At 41.0% G+C, this 17974-nt stretch overlaps 1 protein-coding gene across 2 annotated transcripts in view; it reads left to right on the top strand.

Moving 5' to 3' along the window:
* Positions 1-17974, top strand: part of NEDD4 (NEDD4 E3 ubiquitin protein ligase) — a 135681-nt gene that overhangs the window by 69037 nt on the left and 48670 nt on the right. For both annotated transcript variants that reach the window (XM_055128166.1, XM_055128165.1), the window contains 2 exons: positions 14844-14894; positions 16640-16701. In XM_055128166.1, the coding sequence (XP_054984141.1) occupies positions 14844-14894; positions 16640-16701 (113 nt within the window). The remainder of the gene's footprint in view (positions 1-14843; positions 14895-16639; positions 16702-17974) is intronic.

The raw sequence follows: 17974 nt of genomic DNA, 5'->3' as shown, positions 1-17974 counted from the left end.
ACCAAACATGATGACCTCTCAGTGTCTGTGTTGCAAGCCATAATGCCCCAAAGTAGAGAGAGAGTATGGGGAATATTGTCTGCCATGGAGGCAGGGAGAGGGTGGAAAGGGGGGGTACACTGGGGATATTGGTGGTGGGGAATGTGCACTGGTGGAGGGATGGGTGTTTGATCATTGTGAGATTGTAACCCAAACATGAAAGCTTGTAACTATCTCACAATGATTCAATAAAAAAATTTTAAAAGAATAATAATTTAAAAAAGAGCTCTCCAAAAAGTACTCGAGTCAGAGAAGAATTCCAAACTAAGTCTGATTCTACGGTGACTGTTCCTGACTCTTCCTCCAAATTCGGTCAAAATCCCTCCCAGCTGGAGATCTGCTACGCACTCTAGACGGTGTGTGCCCAAAGTTTTAAGTACTGTGAGCTGTTGTCAAAGAACAAACACTGTTTGTGTCTTACAGAGAGATCAACCAGACAGGCTGACTGGCTGAGCGAGTCACAGGCTGGGGTCACACATGTTTACATTAAGCAAATACATCCAGCTTTCAGAGCACTCAGATTTTATTGCATAGATCAGATTATACTGTTTATTTAGCTAACACCATTTCCCTCAACACGCTAAAAAAGGCTAAAGCAATAAATCTTGAAGATTTAGAAAAAGGTTTAAAATAAGCAGGGTCCTGTTACCAGATAGCTGAAGTAGGAAGAAAGAAACCATGCCTAAGAAAGCAGTGAAGGTCAATTCAGACCAGTTTTTCTATCCTTTAAAAGGATGCAGCGTGAATCTGTGGAGTATAGATTTCCAGAGTAGAGATATTTGTTAAAAGTGATCATTTTCATAAAATTTGAGAAGTAAAATTTGAATTAACCATGCCAATTCTGATTTTTTTTTCTTTTTGAGTCACATCGGCAACACATGGGGGTTCCTCCTGGCTCTGCACTCAGGAATTACTTCTGGCGGTGCTCGGGGGACCATATGGGATGCTGGGAATCCAATCCGGGTCGGCCACAGGCAAGGCAAACGCCCTACCCTCTGTGCTATCGCTCCAACCCCCCAATTCTGATTTTTTCCCCTAGAGATTCTTCTGTTTTCTTATAGATGACATATCTTCTATGGCAACATGTTGATTTTTTTGCCGGTCGGTTTGCTTTGGGAGCCTTAGCCCGCAATGCTCGGGGAGGTGCAGTGCTCAGAAGTGGTTCCAGGTCCTGCCCAGGGTCACGCAGTGCCGGAAATTGAACCTGGACCTCCTGCAGGCCAAACAGAGCCCTTTCAGCCCTCGCTCCCGCCCACAACAGCCTGACTTCTCATGTCTTCAAATTTAAAATGGTTTGGTTTTGTTTTTTAGTGGGGGGTGTGGGTGCACACCTGGCAGTGCTTAGGGGTTCCTCCTGGTCTGTGCTCAGGAATCACTCCTGGCAGTGCTCAAGGGACCGTGCAGGATGCTGGGGATCAAACCCAGGCCAGCTGCCTGCAAGGCAAGCTCTGCTATCTCTGCAGCCCTAGTAAATGTCTCACCCCCCTGTTTGGAAGCAGTAGTGAGAATTTCCGTGATACTTTGCAGAGGATTTTACTTAGTCTCCTTTTTAGTGTCTCAGCTTCTGAACCTCGTAACTCGACTCTTTCTTTCATGGTCTCGAATTATTTCCTCATCTCTTAAGCCAGAAAAGTAATTCAGGGGTAAGGACTCCTGCCTTGAAATATTTCTTCATTGCTTTTTTCATTTTTTATTTATTTATTTTTTTAATTTATCGAATCACTGTGAGAACAGTTACAAAGCTTTCCAGTTTAAGTCTCGGTCATACAACAATCAAACACCCATCCCTTCACCAGTGCATATTTTCCACCACCTAGAACCCAAGTATACCACCCCCCATCCCAACCCTCCCCCTGCCTGTGTGACAGATGATTTCCACTTTACTCTCTCTTTACTTTGATTGCATTCAATATTTCGACAGAAGACCCACAATTATTATTTGGAATTTTCCCCAACAATCAGACCTACTGAAAAGGCATCATTAGGTCATTTGTTTTCTATTGCTGACTATGAAGAGCATATAATGTCAGCGGCTGCACGATTTTGGATTTCTGATATTTTAGTAAGTGTGGAGGAATTTCTGCCCAAAACCACTGGGTTCCAAGATTGGTTTGCGTGCCTCTGGGATCATGACCGTTCAGAAGGCAGAGTGGCAGCCTCTTCATTTCTTAAGTAACAAAGACATTGGTAGAAATGGAAATTGTTCAGTTTCTTTTTTTTACTGCTTGCCCTAGTTCATTTTTTCAGAGCTAGTATCCATACAGAAGAATCATGACATTTTCACACGAAGGCTTTAAATAGAACACATAAAGCTATGATAAGATACCTTTAAAGTGAGAGATTAATTCAAAGGCAAGACTCCTGGTCTTGAATCTTAGCTCTTGGATTTTGTCTTTGAAAATTTACGTACTGTTATTTGGGACACCATTTCCTAATGTGATATGCAATAACTTATTGAGATATATCTTCATTTCAGATTAGTTCATATTGGTATACTGTAGTCTTCATTTCAATTACACAATATGAAAAATTACTGTAAGTTTCTGCAAAATGATAAGTACAGGTTTATTCATTGGAATTCAATTTAAATACAACCTGAATTTAAACAGTTCATCAGGAACTATTTAAAAAAATGTTGGTGCTCCATTTCCCCCCCTAAATTTTTACTCCAGGGCTGGAAAGATAGTACAGTGGGTAGGGCGCTTGCCTTGCTCATGGCTGACCTGGGTTCTGTTTCCAGTGCCCTATTGATCCCTTGAGCCCTGCAAGGACTAAATCCTGAAGCACCACCTTATGTGGCCCCCAAACAAAAAGTTCAAAAGACGTTTATGACCCATATAAAATTTGATATGCAGTGGTACGCTATACAACCAATTAATAGGTCTATGTGAACAGAGATTCGAAAAGGTTCTTGGGATAGATAATAAAGGAAACTTTCATGATGCATAAGACTATGATTTCAAAACTAATGCAAAACTAATGATTTAAAAACTGGCTTTTGCCTCTTGGAAGAACAAAGGATGGAGGTAGATAACTGGAGACTAGAAATCTTTGTTTGTGTGTTCTGGGGGCCACATTCAGCAATGCTCAGCAGTGCTTGGGGGACTATCTGAGGTGCTGGGAACTGAACCCAGTTCAACCATGTGTAAGGCAAATGCCCTACTTGCTGTATTGTTTTTTTTTAACCCTTATAAGTATTTTTTTTTTTTTTTTGCTTTTTGGGTCACGCCTGGCAATGCACAGGGGTTACTCCTGGCTTTGCACTCAGGAACTACCCCTGGCGGTGCTCAGGGGACCATATGGGATGCTGGGATTCGAACCCGGGTCGGCCGCTTGCAAGGCAAATGCCCTACCCACTGTGCTATTGCTCCAGCCCCATCTTATAAGTATTTTTAAAATACTTCTAATATAGGTAACTATTTTACTATAGTTATCCTGTGCTTTTGAAAGTTATTTTAAAGTATCACTTTAATTAAGAAAACGCTAATAACCAAATCTTCCTGAATTGAACTCTCAAACAGAAAGTTTACAGTATTTAATATTCTTCTGCACGATTAATTTTTACTTCTTAAAAAATATTATTGACAGAGGGTAGGGTGCCACCAGCAGGTCAACCTCTACCTGTGGGACAAGTGCATCAGCAGCCTGATGGTGCCTTCAGACTTCCTGATACCCCCAAATTCCCGCTGTGCCTTTGGCCAGCCCCCCAACAACTTGGGTCCAAGTTTACCAAGAAATTAAATGGCTGAAAGTTTGGTAGGTGGGAGCCACGCCCACAAGCCACTTCCAGCTCAGCTATCCAGGCTCATTGATTGGCCTTATTTCAGAGACCATAAATCTCGAAAGAGATCAAAAGCCACAGTTAATCTCGGACCTGTGCATGGCCGAACAGACTGGGGTAATCAGAGGGGGGCGGGTTGGCCAACGGCCTGCCCAAGCAGAGCCCCCGGCAGCCTCTTGCTTCAACCCAAGTGTCCAAGATTAGATGACGGGATAAAGAAACTGGGGCGTCTGTGCACAGTGGAATACAACTCGACTCTAAGAGAAGGTGAAGCCATGCAATTTTCCTCTCCGGGGATGGAACTGGTGGGGAGTCGTGCTTAGTAAGGTTAGCAGAGGAGAGAACAACCAATCTCATGGGCAGGGTATAAGGAAGCATTGTAAGGGAGTAACAAAGGGCCCAAAGTAACAGAATTTGCAAACTAGTCTACAGAAAGGGAGGAGCACCAGAGATGGGAGCACGGAGACAGTGGTGGAGGGAAACATACCTCTCGTAGTGCCTGTGGTGTTGGAATTTTATAGGCATGAAATCCTGTCATTGACAGTATTGTAAATTATAATAACTAAAGTCACTGAATCACTGTCATCCTATTGCTCATCGATTTGCTTGAATGGGCACCAGTAATGTCTCCATGGTGAGACTTGTTACTGTTTTTGGCATATCGAATACGCCACGGGGAGCTTGCTAGGCTCTGCTGTGCGGGTGGGATACTCTTGGGAGCGTGCCCGGCTTTCCGAGAGGGACGGAGGAATGGAACCCGGGTCAGCTGCGTGCAAGGCCAACACCCTACCCACTGTGCTATCGCTCCAGCCCAATAACAAAAAAAAACATTTTTAATAGAGTAACTCTACAAAAACATTGTTTCTGAATTTGTTCATTGTCCATTGTTTATCTTACTATACCTCTAAATATGTGAAAATTCTTTTGAAAATAATGAAAATAATCTTTTAATACTCATGAAATAGCTTTCAAAAATAACAATGTGTAGGGCTGGAGCAGTAGCACAGCAGGTAGGGCGTTTGCCTTGCTCGTGGCCGACCTGGGTTCGATCCCCAGCATCCCATATGGTCCCCTTAGCACCACCAGGAGTGGTTCCTGAGTGCAGAGCCAGGAGTAACCCCTGTACATTGCCAGATGTGACCCAAAAATAATAAAGCAAAAAAATAAAATAAAATAACAATGTGTCCTTCTAAACGTGGAGTCATGCATAGATCTGATTAAAGTCTTGCAAAAGCAGCCATTTGGAGTTTTCTCTTCATATTCTGAAAACAACTTTAAGAAATTGTGATTTGTATCTTTAAAATATTAGAAGAGTATTTTATCGATTAAAATGTGCCGGTTACAGCTGGTCCTGTTTAAAACACCTGCTGTTCTACATTCCTGCTCAAATGTTTTGAGCATTCTTAAATTACTCCTATTTAACCAAATGCAAATTTGCTTTATGAAATAATCTGTTTGCAGTTCAAATATAGGAAATAATTCTGCAAAGAACTGCTTGATACTCAGAATTTGGAACAAGTGGTTGGCTGAGGAGACACTAATGAACATCACAGACAGACTTGCCTTCGTCGGAATGAATGTGAAACTGCTCTTTCTTTGTAAATGGAAAAAAGAGCCTCTAATTGTCCAATATTCATAGCAGCCATATGTTCCAGTTTTTCCAGATTAGCTCCCAGTTTTATATTCTACTGCGTCTTCGCAAACGAAGCATATTGATTTTTAGCACCAAAAATGTGTTTATACTTCTAAAATTAGAAGTTCAGATCTTTGGTATTGTCTCATTTTTGTGACAACGAGGAAAGTCTTTCCACTTGGGGGGCCCCACATCTGGTGGGGCTCAGGGGAGGGAGGGTGGGCCGGGAGGTGCTGACGGTTGAACCCAGGTCCTCCTGCGGGCAGAGCCTGTGCTGCAGCCTTTGAGCCGCCTCTCCCGCCCTGTAAGAAACTCTTTTTTTAGATAGCATGTTTTTTTTTTAAGAAATATTTTATTGAATCACCGTGAAAAAAAGAAAAAATAATACAAAGCTTTCAGGTTTAAGTCACAGTCAAATACTGATTAAACCCCCATCCCTTCACCAGTGCACCTGTCCCACCACCAAGAACCCCAATACACCCCCCTCCCACCCCACCCCCCATCTAAGTAGCTAATGATATTCCCTTTATTCTCTATATACTTTGAAGTACATTCCATATTTCCATACAGAACTCACTATTATTGATTGGAAATTTTCCCCAACAATCAGGCCTGCTGAATAGGCATCATCTAATAATTTCTCTTCATTGCTGAGAGTGAAGACTTTGAGTTTTGGGTTTCTAATATTTTAGCTCAGTTCACGGTCAAAATGGATGGCTGCAAGAATCCGCTCTGATGCCAAAATGGGTTAGGAGACCTCAGGATCACAGTCTATAGGCGCGGAGGGTCTGCTTCTTGTGCCGCAGCTCCGGTTCATCTCTGGGCGGAAGGCGCGCCGGGAACGCCCCCCCTCCCAGGACCACCTGCAGGCTACATCACTAAAGAAAGTCCTACCTCCTGGTTGAGGGGTCTTAGAGGGTGCTCTCACCACGTGGCTGCTGCTGCCATTTTCGCTCAGAAAAATGGGGTGGAGAGGGAAATATCCCTCCCCGGGCTGCACGAGGTTGTAGCTCAGTTCACAGTCAAAATGCATGGCTGCAAGAATCCGCTCTGGTGCCAAAGTGGGTTAGGAGACCTCAGGATCACAGTCTATAGGCGCCGAGATAGCATGTTTTAAAGAAGGAAAATGTGGGGCTGGAGCGATAGCACAGCTGGTAGGGTGTTTGCCTTGCATGCGGCTGACCCAGGTTCGATTCCCAGCATCCCATATGGTCCCCTGAGCACCACCAGGAGTAATTCATGAGTGCAGAGCCAGGAGTAACCCCTGTGCTATTGCCAGGTGTGACAAGAAAGAAAGAAAGAAAGAAAGAAAGAAAGAAAGAAAGAAAGAAAGAAAGAAAGAAAGAAAGAAAGAAAGAAAGGAAGGAAGGAAGGAAGGAAGGAAGGAAGGGAGAAAGAAAGATAGGAGGGAGGGAGGGAAGGCGGGAGGGAGGGAGGAAGGAGTGTGAAGAGGTCATGTTGCAAGAAGTTTCTAAAATAATATTTTATTGAGACAAGAAGAGTCTTTTTATCGTGATATTTGTTCACAGTGTGTGATCAGTGAGCAAGGAACATGGAGTAGTATATGGAATGAGACGTTTTCTCTCTGCCCTATAGATAGATACTGCCTGTGGCAAGAAACTGAATCTCCACCAAAAAAAATGTCTGAGACTTTTAAGAAGAAGGAACACAAAGACTAGAGAGATAGTGTGAGGATCTGGCCCAGGACAGGCCACAGGAATCTATTTGGCTTTCTTAAGACTCTTTTTACAGGAGCCCGCATTCTAGAATAACTTGATTTTCTGCCCCTGAGCAAGCAATTCAGATACAGGCACCCCGGTTCGCAAGAAGGGTGGTGGTCAGACCAGATAACCAGACCCATGTCACATGACCCGTATCACAAGACCCAGGACTGCCCCCAGAACCGGGACATTCCTGAATATTGGCGCGAATACTGATCTCTAAAACCATAGGCTAAGGAGTGATGTCCTTTTAAATGGATTGGTTAAGAAAATTTGCAATATTATAAATCTATTGGCTATGAAATGCGCGGGCTCTGCTGTAATGGCCGGGGAAGGCCTATATAAGATCTCCTTTGGAGAAGCTCGGGGTCTTTTGCCCAACCTGCTGGACCTGCGTGTGTGTGTAGGCGGCTGGACCCTGGCTAGCCAGTCTTACAATAAACCCTGCTTGCTGTTTGCAGTCTCTGGAGTCTCTTTGTCGTTATAGGGAGATCTCGATCCGCGCCCTAACATTAGTGCAGCAGGGAGAGTGCTTGCCTGGTACACAGCTGCCCTGGTTTCTATGACCAGCATCCCATGTGGTTCCCCGGCCACCTCCAGAAGTGATTCCTTAGGACAGAGCCAGGATATAAGCCCTGAACATTGCTGGGTGTGGCCCCAAAACTAAAAAAAAAAAAGTAGCTAATTTTAAAAAGAAATAACACGAAAAGATGTTCAGCATTATGGGCCATCAGAAAATTGTGAGCAGAACCACACGTACAAAGATTATGTTAGAAAAGATAGGAACTAAGTGTTGGCAGGAAAATGGGAAATCGAGATGCTCCTACAGTGCTGGTGTGAGTGTAAAATGGTGCCGCCACTTTGGAAAGTACGTCAGTGCCTCAAAGATTTAACGTTTTTTTTTGTGCATTGAGTTTGTAGCGAGGTATTTGGCTTTGTAGGTTTACTGTTTTTAGGAGTTTGAGGATGGAGTTCTTAGGATTTTCTATGTATAACATGTCATCTACAAGTAGTGACCGTTTCATTTCTTCTTTTCCTGTTTCCTGTTAATCTCTCTTACCGGATTACAGTGGCTAGCACTGCCAGGACTGTGTTGAATAATGGCAGTGAAAATGGACATCCCTGCCTGATTTTAGAGGAAAGATGTTCAGTGTATCTCTCCTGCGATAGCACAGCGGGTAGGGTGTTTGCCTTACACACGGCTGACCTGGGTTCAAATCCCAGCATCCCATATAGTCTCCTGAGCACCGCCAGGATTAATTCCTGAGTGCAGAGCCAGAAGTAACCCCTGTGCATCGCTGGATGTGACCCCCCAAAAAAAATCATAGCAAAAAAGAATAAAAGAAAGTAAATGATTTTTTAAAAAGTATTTTAAGAAACTTTTCTTATACTCAAGGAAATGAATTTATAGAGAGAATGATATCATAAGTATTAAGCAAAATGCTAAATCCAAGACCTATAGCCAGGAACATCATTGGGCTAGTTACATCATGAAGAGAAACTTTAAGAGCTTAGAGAAATACAAAAGAAATCACAAAAGAGCTACATGGACACACACAAACACACACACAAGTAATGTATACATACACAAATATAGTGTGCTTAAAACCTGTAACAGTATTTCCTACATGTAAGTCTGTAATTAGCCAAACCGTCTTTTGTAGTAATGAAGACATAATAAATACACTTCCAGGTAATGGAGGATAAGCTTCATAAAAATTTTAGGAGTGCACCACTGTGTAGAAAGATACAGGGACTTAAGACAGGAGACAAGTCAAAAAGATTTCTAGAATGATAGGAAAAGGAATTCTGAGATAAAATAGTAGAGAAGCCAAACAGAATAACTAGTGCAGACTGAAGCAGGAATTTGGATAACTATAAAAGAGGCAGAACAGAAATAATATCTACTTCAGGAATTTGGTAATCATTAAATAAAATCATATAAAGTGATTTGCATAATATTTAACATACAAAGAGCATTCAATAATATTTTGTTATTGTTATCTAGCATTCCAAATCTTATTGTTATCTAGCATTCCAAATCTATTGTTACATTTGGAATGCTGAATTCTAAGAGATCAAACCCTGTTGGAATTCATATGGAACAGTAAGCCTTCCAAAATAACTAAAGTAATCCTCGGGAAAAAGAAGATGGGAGGCATTACTTCACCCAAATTTATTTACTTATGTATGTATTTATTTTTTATTTCATTTATAAGTTAGTTCACAATATTTGATTACATTTAATATTTGAACACCAATCCCACCACCATTATACCTTACCACCGCCAAATTTGGGATGTTTCCACCTCAAGCCCCGATCCTTATCCCAAAATACAACCGAAATAATACATTTTGTATTGTCTGTTATGAAGAACCACTGAAAATGCTTACCAAAAAAGTATTCATATAGGAAACAGTGTGAAGATTGTTCTATTTTGGCAGAGGCCATTAAGACATTCTTTAGGATATCACTAGCATGTTGTTAAAGGTTGAGTGATAAGAGCTTTCATATATATGAAAATATGTGTATATGCATATATGTATTTCCCTCTATTATTTGTTGCCTACTATCTGAACCCCATCAAATGTGGTGTGGTACTTTTGAGAATGTGGTGTGGTAATTATGGAGAATGGGCTTTCCTCAAAAAACTCGAAATTGAACTTCCATACAGCCCAGTTGTATTACTCCTGGGAATATACCCTAGTGATCCAAAAACACAATGCAGAAAGCCCATCTGCACTTCTGTGTTCATTCCGGCACTATTCACGATAACTAGAATCTGGAAACACCCAAGTGCCTGAGAACAGATGAATAAACTGTGGTATATCTACACAGTGGAACTCCCAGGGCTGTTAGGAAAAAGTAAGTCATGAAATTTGCTCATACTTGGATGGATATGGAGAGTATCATGCTGAGTGAAATCAGAGGCAGAGGGACAAGCATAGAATAATGACTTGTGGAAGTCGATGTGAAGGTCTCGTTCTGTTCAGCAGGGAGAACCCTTCGTGGGGCTGAGAATGGGACGCAGCCGAATGAACAGACGCAGAGCCCGGAGGAGGGAGAAAAGGCAGTTATAGTATTTTATACCTCCCTGCTGGGAGGAGGTGGTATAATATGCACAATATGCACGCCCGGACCCCCAATAGAAATGCAGGGTGTGGCACGGGCTTTAGCTAGTAATAAACAAATGCTGATAGGATAAGATCAGTAAGATTAGGAGTGGCAACCTTTGCTAGGTGTGGCTTGGGGTTAGCTAGTGATAAACAAATAGTGACAGGATAAGATCAGTAAGGTAAAATGGCTCCCTACAATTGCTCTCACTTGTATGATATTCACTGTATGACTGTCATCCCATTGTTTATCAGTTTGCTCGAGCAGGCGCCAGTAACGTCTCCATTTGTCCTAGCCCTGAGATTTTAGCAGCCTCTCTTTACTCATTCTTCCTAGCAGTGCTGCATTGGAGGCTCTTTCAGGGTCAGGGGGGATGAGACCCATTATTGTTACTGTATTTGGCACATCGAATACACCACGGGGAGCTTGCCAGGCTCTGCCGTGTAGGCAGGATACTCTCGGTACCTTGCCAGGTTCTCAAAGAGGGAGAACTAGGCTATAAGAGATCACTTCCGAAAGTGTTGTTTTATAGTTTCTGGATCTTGGCTGTTGATGGGATTACAATCCATGGTATATGATATTAAATAATAATAATAATATGTGAATAATACCTGAAGACAGAATCAAGGTTCAGGAGGTCTAGTCCGTGGTAGGAATCATGCCCCCGGGAGGGGAGGGGAAGGAGAATGTAGTTAGGACAGAAAAGGAACCAGTATGACAATGATAGTTGGAAATGATCACTCTGGACACAAATTGAGTGCTGAAAGGAAGTCAAGCGATGAGTACAGTGCCCTTTCAGTAACAGTATTACTGTTAGCACAGTGCCTGAAGGGGAAATGAGAGAGAGGGGAGAGAGAGAGAGAGAGAGAGAGAGAGAGAAGGAGAGAGAGAAGCGTGTGCCGTAGAAGACAGCGCGGGGGAGGCAGGCAGGAGGGAAACCGGGGGACACTGGTGGTGGAAATGTGCACTGGTGACAGGATCAGTGTTGGAATGTTGTATGACTGGGAATCATCATGAACAATTTTGTAATTGTATATATCATGGTGATTCAATTTAAAAAAAAAGAAATACTAAATTCTATAAGCCCTTCTCCCTGGATATGTCAAACAGGTGCATACAGTAGAGTATTTTAGAATATGAATATGACAGTTGCTGAAATGAACAGGTTAGTATTTAATTCATCAATTACACTTTAAAGGTTATAGGAGAGTATGTGTTGTGCTATTCCTGTTTGATCACAACTGGATGTTATATTCCATAAATACGACTTTAAAAAGCAAAATACAAAATCTGGTAAAATTTCAACCAGGATGACTGAGGAATACAATTATTTGAACCAGGCAGGAGAGATTACACAAGACAAGTAGCCAACTCAGGTTCCATTCCTCCTGCTACTCAGGCCCCTTAAGCCTCTTCAGGAGTGAATCAGACAAGGCTCAAAAAACCAGTGTTAGGGGCTGGAGTGATAGCACTCCAGGGCGTTTGCCTTGCACGCGGGAGATCCGGGTTTGATTTCCAGCATCCCATATGGTCCTCTGAGCACCTCCAGGAGTAATTCCTGAGTGCAGAGCCACACCGGGTGTGAACCAAAAAGCAAAAGCAAAAAAAAAAAAAAAAAAAAACAGTGTTCTTTCTGAGTGCGGAGCCAGAAATAAGCCCTCGGTGCAACCCAATACAATTCCAACCCAAAATATATTTTGGGTTGTTAAGTTAACTCATTTAGGTGTAGGTTTACCCAGATGAAGGAAGAAAACCTTTTTTGTGGTTTGGTTTTATTGAACAGCCCAACTTAATAAGCCGAATGCACTTGCATGAGGTGAATGCAATGAGTGTTTGATGATTCCTGAGCTTGCAATGCCGGAAGCATAGGGCTGTGTTCAGCGGTCCTAAGTGAAACAGGTCCAGAGGACGGCTTCGCAACTTGGCCACTATTGACAATTTGAGCCAAATAATCTTTGTTGTTTCTGTGGGCACTGTCTCATACATGGAGGGACCGACCCCTGGGTGAACAGAACTGAAGCAAAGGGACCGCAAAGATTAAGAAAAGAGAGAGAGGTTAGAAAGAGGTCTGAGTTCATTTTTTCTGCATTTTGCTCCCAAGTTTTCCCAACACAACTTGTTGAAGAGGCTTTCCTTGCTCTACTTCATCTCTCCTGCTCCTTTATCAAAGATTAAATGATCACGTATTTGAGACTGTCGGGATATTCAACTCTATTTCACTGGTTTGTGGGTCTGTCTTTAATACCATGCTGTTTTATTTAATTTTTTAAATTTAATTTTATTTTCAATTAATGAATCACCGTGAGGTACAGTTACAGACTTGCAAACTTTCGTGCATACATTTCAGTCATACAAACCATGCTGTTTTAATTACTACCATTTTGTAGTACCATTTGAAGTCAGGGAAGGTGATGCCTCCCATGTTCTTTTCCCCAAGGATTGCTTTAGCTATTATGTATTGTTTCATATGAATTTCAGGAGTGTTTTGTCTATTTCTTTGAAAAATGTCATGGGTATTTTCATAGGGATTTCACTGAATCTGTACAATGCTTTGGAGAGTGTTGCCTTTTTGACAGTGTTAATCCTTCCAACCCGTGAGCAGAGGATGTGTTTACATTTCCCTGTATGCTCTTATTTCTTGAAGTGGTGTTCTGTGGTTTTCTTGGTACAAGTCCTTCACCTCTTTAGTTAAGCTGATTCTAAGGCCCTTGATTTTCTGAGGCACAATTGTGAAGGGGACATTTGAGGTTTGGGTTTTGGGTTGTTGTTGTTGTTTAATAAATTTCTTTATTCTCTTTCATTATTTGTATATAGGAAAGCCACAATCTTTGGGGTATGATTTTGTAGCCTGTCACTTTACTGTACAAGTCTGTTATTTCTAAGAGATTTTTTGTAGAGAGTAGGATTTTCTAAGTATAGTATATCATCAGCAAATAGTGAAAGCTTGACTTCTTTTCCTCTCTAGATGCCCTTGATATTTTTTTCTTGCCTAACTGCTATGGAAAAAGAATTTAGTACTATATTGAATAGGCAGTCCTGTTTTGTGCGTGGTCTTAGGAGGAACACCTTTAGTTTTTCCGCATTGAGGATAATGCTTGCTGTGAGATTGTGGTAGATGGGTTTGACTACATTGAGAAAAGTTCCTTCAACTCCCATTTTGTTGATAGTTTTTATCATGAATGTGTCCTGGACATTGTCAAATATTTTCTCTGCATCTATTGATATGATTATTTCCTTTTGTTAATACGGTATATTCTGTTGATTGACTTGAGAGTGTTAAACCATCCTTGCATCCCCAGGATGTATGATCTTTTTGGTGAGTTGTTGGATTCTGTTTGCTAAAATTTTGTTGAGGATCTTTGCATCGTGTTCATTAGGGATATTGGCCTGTAATTCTCTCCCTCTCTTTTTTCTCTGTATACCACAGATGAATGAGATAATCCCATACCTGTCCTTATGCATCCGCCTTGTTTAACTCAACATAATTCCCTCCAGTTCCACCCAGGTTGCCACAAATTGCATGACTACTTTTTCTTGTGCTTGCATAGATTTACATTCTGTAGATATACCACAGCTTCTTTTCCATTCATCTGTTATTGGAATTAGGTTGTTTCAATATTCCATGAGGAAGACATATGGATGACCAATAAGTATATGGGGAAAAGTGCTCAGTGTCAGTTACCAGGGAATACAAATCAAAACAACAGCAAGGCATCAGTTCACGCCAGTGAGAATGAGAAACCCTCATTCACTTCAGGTGGTTATGTCACCTGGTCCAGCCTCTATGGCAGACAATATGGAGATTTCTCAATAAGTAAGAATGGGCCTCCCAATCGACCCAAGATACCTACTTCTGGGTATCTACCCCGCATCACAAAGACATTAATTTGAAAAAATAAATACACTGGGTGTCTGGGTAGAGTTTATATTAGAGATTTGGAGAAACTCTAAGGCTTCCTCCTTTTGTGGTGTTGCCCTCAAATGCCAGTTGCTCTTAACCTTGAATTAGATGTCTTTACTTCTCCAATGAGCAAGAGTTAAGATTTCTGACTTAGTTCTAATCATGCCACTCAGGATCTGTGGAGGACTACGAGGTGATAAGACATGTAAATATGAATCCTTCTTTCCGATATATAACTGTTATATGAAAAAAGGATTTATCAGAGCTGGAGCAATAGCACAGTGGGTAGGTTGTTTGCCTTGCACGCGGCCGACCCGGGTTCGATTCCCAGCATCCCATATGGTCCCCTGAGCACTGCCAGGGGTAATTCCTGAGTGCAGAGCCAGGAGTAACCCCTGTGCATTGCCAGCTGTGACCCAAAAAGCAAAAAAGAAAAAAAAAGAATTTATCAGCTATTACTCTCCAGTAGAATAGCATAGTAGAAGTTAATGCCAATTTACCTTATATTTCCCCTTGTTTTGCAGAGGATTAAAAATGCAGTGCTGTTTCCGTAGTAATATATGCTGTTTCTATAATAACAGCAGAAGCTCATAAAAAAATCTTCTAAAATAAAGGAGCCTCTTACTAACCTTGTTTACTTTTCTCTCTTGTAGACAAGAGATGATTTCCTAGGTCAAGTGGATGTGCCTCTTTACCCATTACCGGTTGGTATTGATGTTTATGATTTTCCTTTCTGATTTATTCATTTTTATATAATAAATAGGTAACATTGTTAATATAATAATTCTGAAAATACTATTATTTATTGAGCGTGTCATTTTCTGATTTTTCATTTTATTTTCTGTACATTAACCCCAGTAAAAGATAGAACCAATGAAAATTTTTTTGATATTATGAGAGCATTGCTTCAAGATTAGATTGTAAATATTCTACAGAATAACTGTAGCACTGTCATCCTGTTGTTCATCGATTTGCTCGAGCGGGCACCAGTAATGTCTCCATTGTGAGATTTGTTGTTACTGTTTTTGGCATATTGAATACGCCACAGGGAGCTTGCCAGGCTCTGCCATATAGGCGGGATACTCTAGTAGCTTGCCAGGCTCTTCGAGAGGGACAGAGGAATCGAACTGGGGTCAGCCATGTGCAAGGCAAATGCCTTACCCGCTGTGCTATTGCTCCATTCCAAATAACCAATAGTAGAATAACCAATGTGGGGAAAGCCCAGGCTTGAAATCTAATCTGGACTAAGCAGATTATAATGACTGAAAATAGAAATTCAAGATTCAGTAGTAAAAACACCATTGGATCATACTTCTGATGTGGAGGTTAAAAAAAAATAAGCAAAATGTAGAGATGATGCAAATTGAATTTGGGAGATAAAATTTATGTTTGGAGTAGGTACGTCTGCATGAAAAGCTATAGGTTTTGAAATAAAATACGTTTAAGTTTTGCCTTCTTGAATTTCAAGAGAAGAACTAATGAAAGTGTAAAGTGGCCAGCAGAAAAAGATAGGGAAATTAACTGTGTAAGGAAGAAGTGGTGGGTGGAGTGAGAGTGATCATTGTGACGTTGACAGCAGACGCTACGAGAATTGTGGGCTGTCCCGTCAGAGGGAGGAGAGTGCTCCCAGCCAAGCCTTGAGCCTCCCCGTCTGGGTGGCTTTGTCCAAAGATAAAGAGAAGACAGCCCACGAGAGCCAGGTGAAGAAACTGCATCAGGAGAGTTGAAGGAAAGAGTTGTAAGACGGAGTGGGTTGTTAATGCAAAATGCAACAGAGAAGGAAACTCGTTTTTCAAAAAGAGGCTGTCGAAAGTGGTAAGAAAGAGAAATAATAATGCTTTCCCCCTTTTAGTTTCTTGAAATATTTGTGCCTCTGGAGTCTTTATATAACAAGTTTTTGGGGGGGTTGGTTTTGTTTGGGGGCCACACGCCTTCACTCAGGCGTCACTCCTGGCTCTGCTCAGAGGACCAGATGGGATGCTGAGGGTCTAACCCTGGTGGGCCACAAGCCAAGCAAGCTCCCTGCCCACTGACTGAGACCCAGCCCCAGGGGTGAGTCCTGTCACACTTTTCTGGCTGTTTTACTGTTTTGTTCTCCTGAAACTGTCCCTGTGTCATACCCAAGCCCACTTGGCAATAATGCACACATCCCATATTCCTGCTGTGTGCCCCAGATTCAGTATTCTGGTCTCTTTTGTCACATCCCCTCCTTTTTACTGCATAATAACACTGGCTCCGCTAGTTTTAAACAGTTTTGGTGCCAGCTGTAATCCTGTGGTGCAGAAAGTGAAAGTCCCAAGTGAAAAATTAAGAGTTGCAACCATCTGCTAAATTAAGCTACATTCTTCCTTCACCTCCAACCTCTTTGTCTTAGATTACAGCTCGTAGCTCATAGTTCCTGAGTATTCTTTTTGTTGTTGTATCTTGAAAACTCGCTCTTCTATTCTAGACAGAAAATCCAAGAATGGAGAGACCATATACATTTAAGGATTTTGTTCTTCATCCAAGAAGGTCAGTAAATATAAAGTAAAAATATATTGTTTTTAAGATTTGATTATACCTTATATGTAGAAGACTCTCAACAAGTCTTTGTAAATAAACTAGTTCTAAATGCCATGTTATCTTAAAAAACATTGCTATTTCTGATTAAAAAGTAGTGTATGTGCACACTACAAAAAAATCCAAAACTGAAGAAAAGTCATCAGATCTCTTCTGTAAGAGTTTATTCTTTAGTATTTATGAAACTGTGGCGCTGTAGCACTGTCGTCCCTGTTGTTCATCGATTTGCTCGAGCGGGCACCAGTAACGTCTCCATTGTGAGATTTGTTACTGTTTTAGGATTTGTGAAACTAGAAGAATAAAATGTCTTTATTTAATACTTATTTTATATGCTTACACTTATTTTAAGCCACATACAGTTTTGCATACTAGGCTTTTTGTGTAGTACAAGCATCAATTCATCTGAAAACCAATTTCAGAAACCTAACTATATTTTATATGCTTTAAAATAAAGATATTTCTAAAAAGTCAAAATGTCTAGAGAAAGATGTCAAAGACTGGAATTTAAAAAGTAAGAGACGTAAGAGACGTATTCATAATTCTGCTTTCCAAAACTGAGTTACTTGATATACCTCTCAAAATTGTTATGCTTAAGCTATAAATAAAGCTCCTTTTGATCTCCTTGTACCTTATAGTCATATGCGATATAGCCAGGACATGTATGCATATCTACTGTCAGAAAGGTCAAAGCAAAATTGTGAAAGGACATCTGTGAAAGCAATGTTATTGGTCTTGCTTTTAGAACTAAAAAATGCATTCTGCATCTGCATATTTCAGATGCATTTGAAATATCAATGGTCACTTGATACATTTTTTTCATTTCAAGAATTTTTATTTACTACGTATAATATAAATGTTAAAGTAGAATAAAAGGAATAGCACTCTATGACTGCGTGAATATTTACTTGCTATCAAAGAAGTTACATATTGAATTTCTGCTAAAGTTTTTAGATCTGAATCTAAGTCCAAACCCCTGAGATTAATACCGAGTTGAAAAGACATGAAATACATTTCATAGTAATGAAACTCTTCTTTTAGATGGCATCTGGGAAAGTTTTGCATGTTCATCTTTTAGAGCATGCATTCCTCAGTGTCTTCACAGCCTCTCACATATGAACACACGAGCCACTTGAGTGGCCTGATAAATAAGCATCAGGGATTTTATTGACTGCTCAAAAAGGGTGCACTTACCAAATTTCATGAGAACTGTACTAAGAAAAACAGT

Source organism: Sorex araneus, chromosome 2, assembly GCF_027595985.1.
Source record: "Sorex araneus isolate mSorAra2 chromosome 2, mSorAra2.pri, whole genome shotgun sequence".
In the NCBI taxonomy this organism is placed as follows: Eukaryota; Metazoa; Chordata; class Mammalia; order Eulipotyphla; family Soricidae; genus Sorex; species Sorex araneus.
This window is presented reverse-complemented; position numbering and strand designations above follow the sequence as displayed.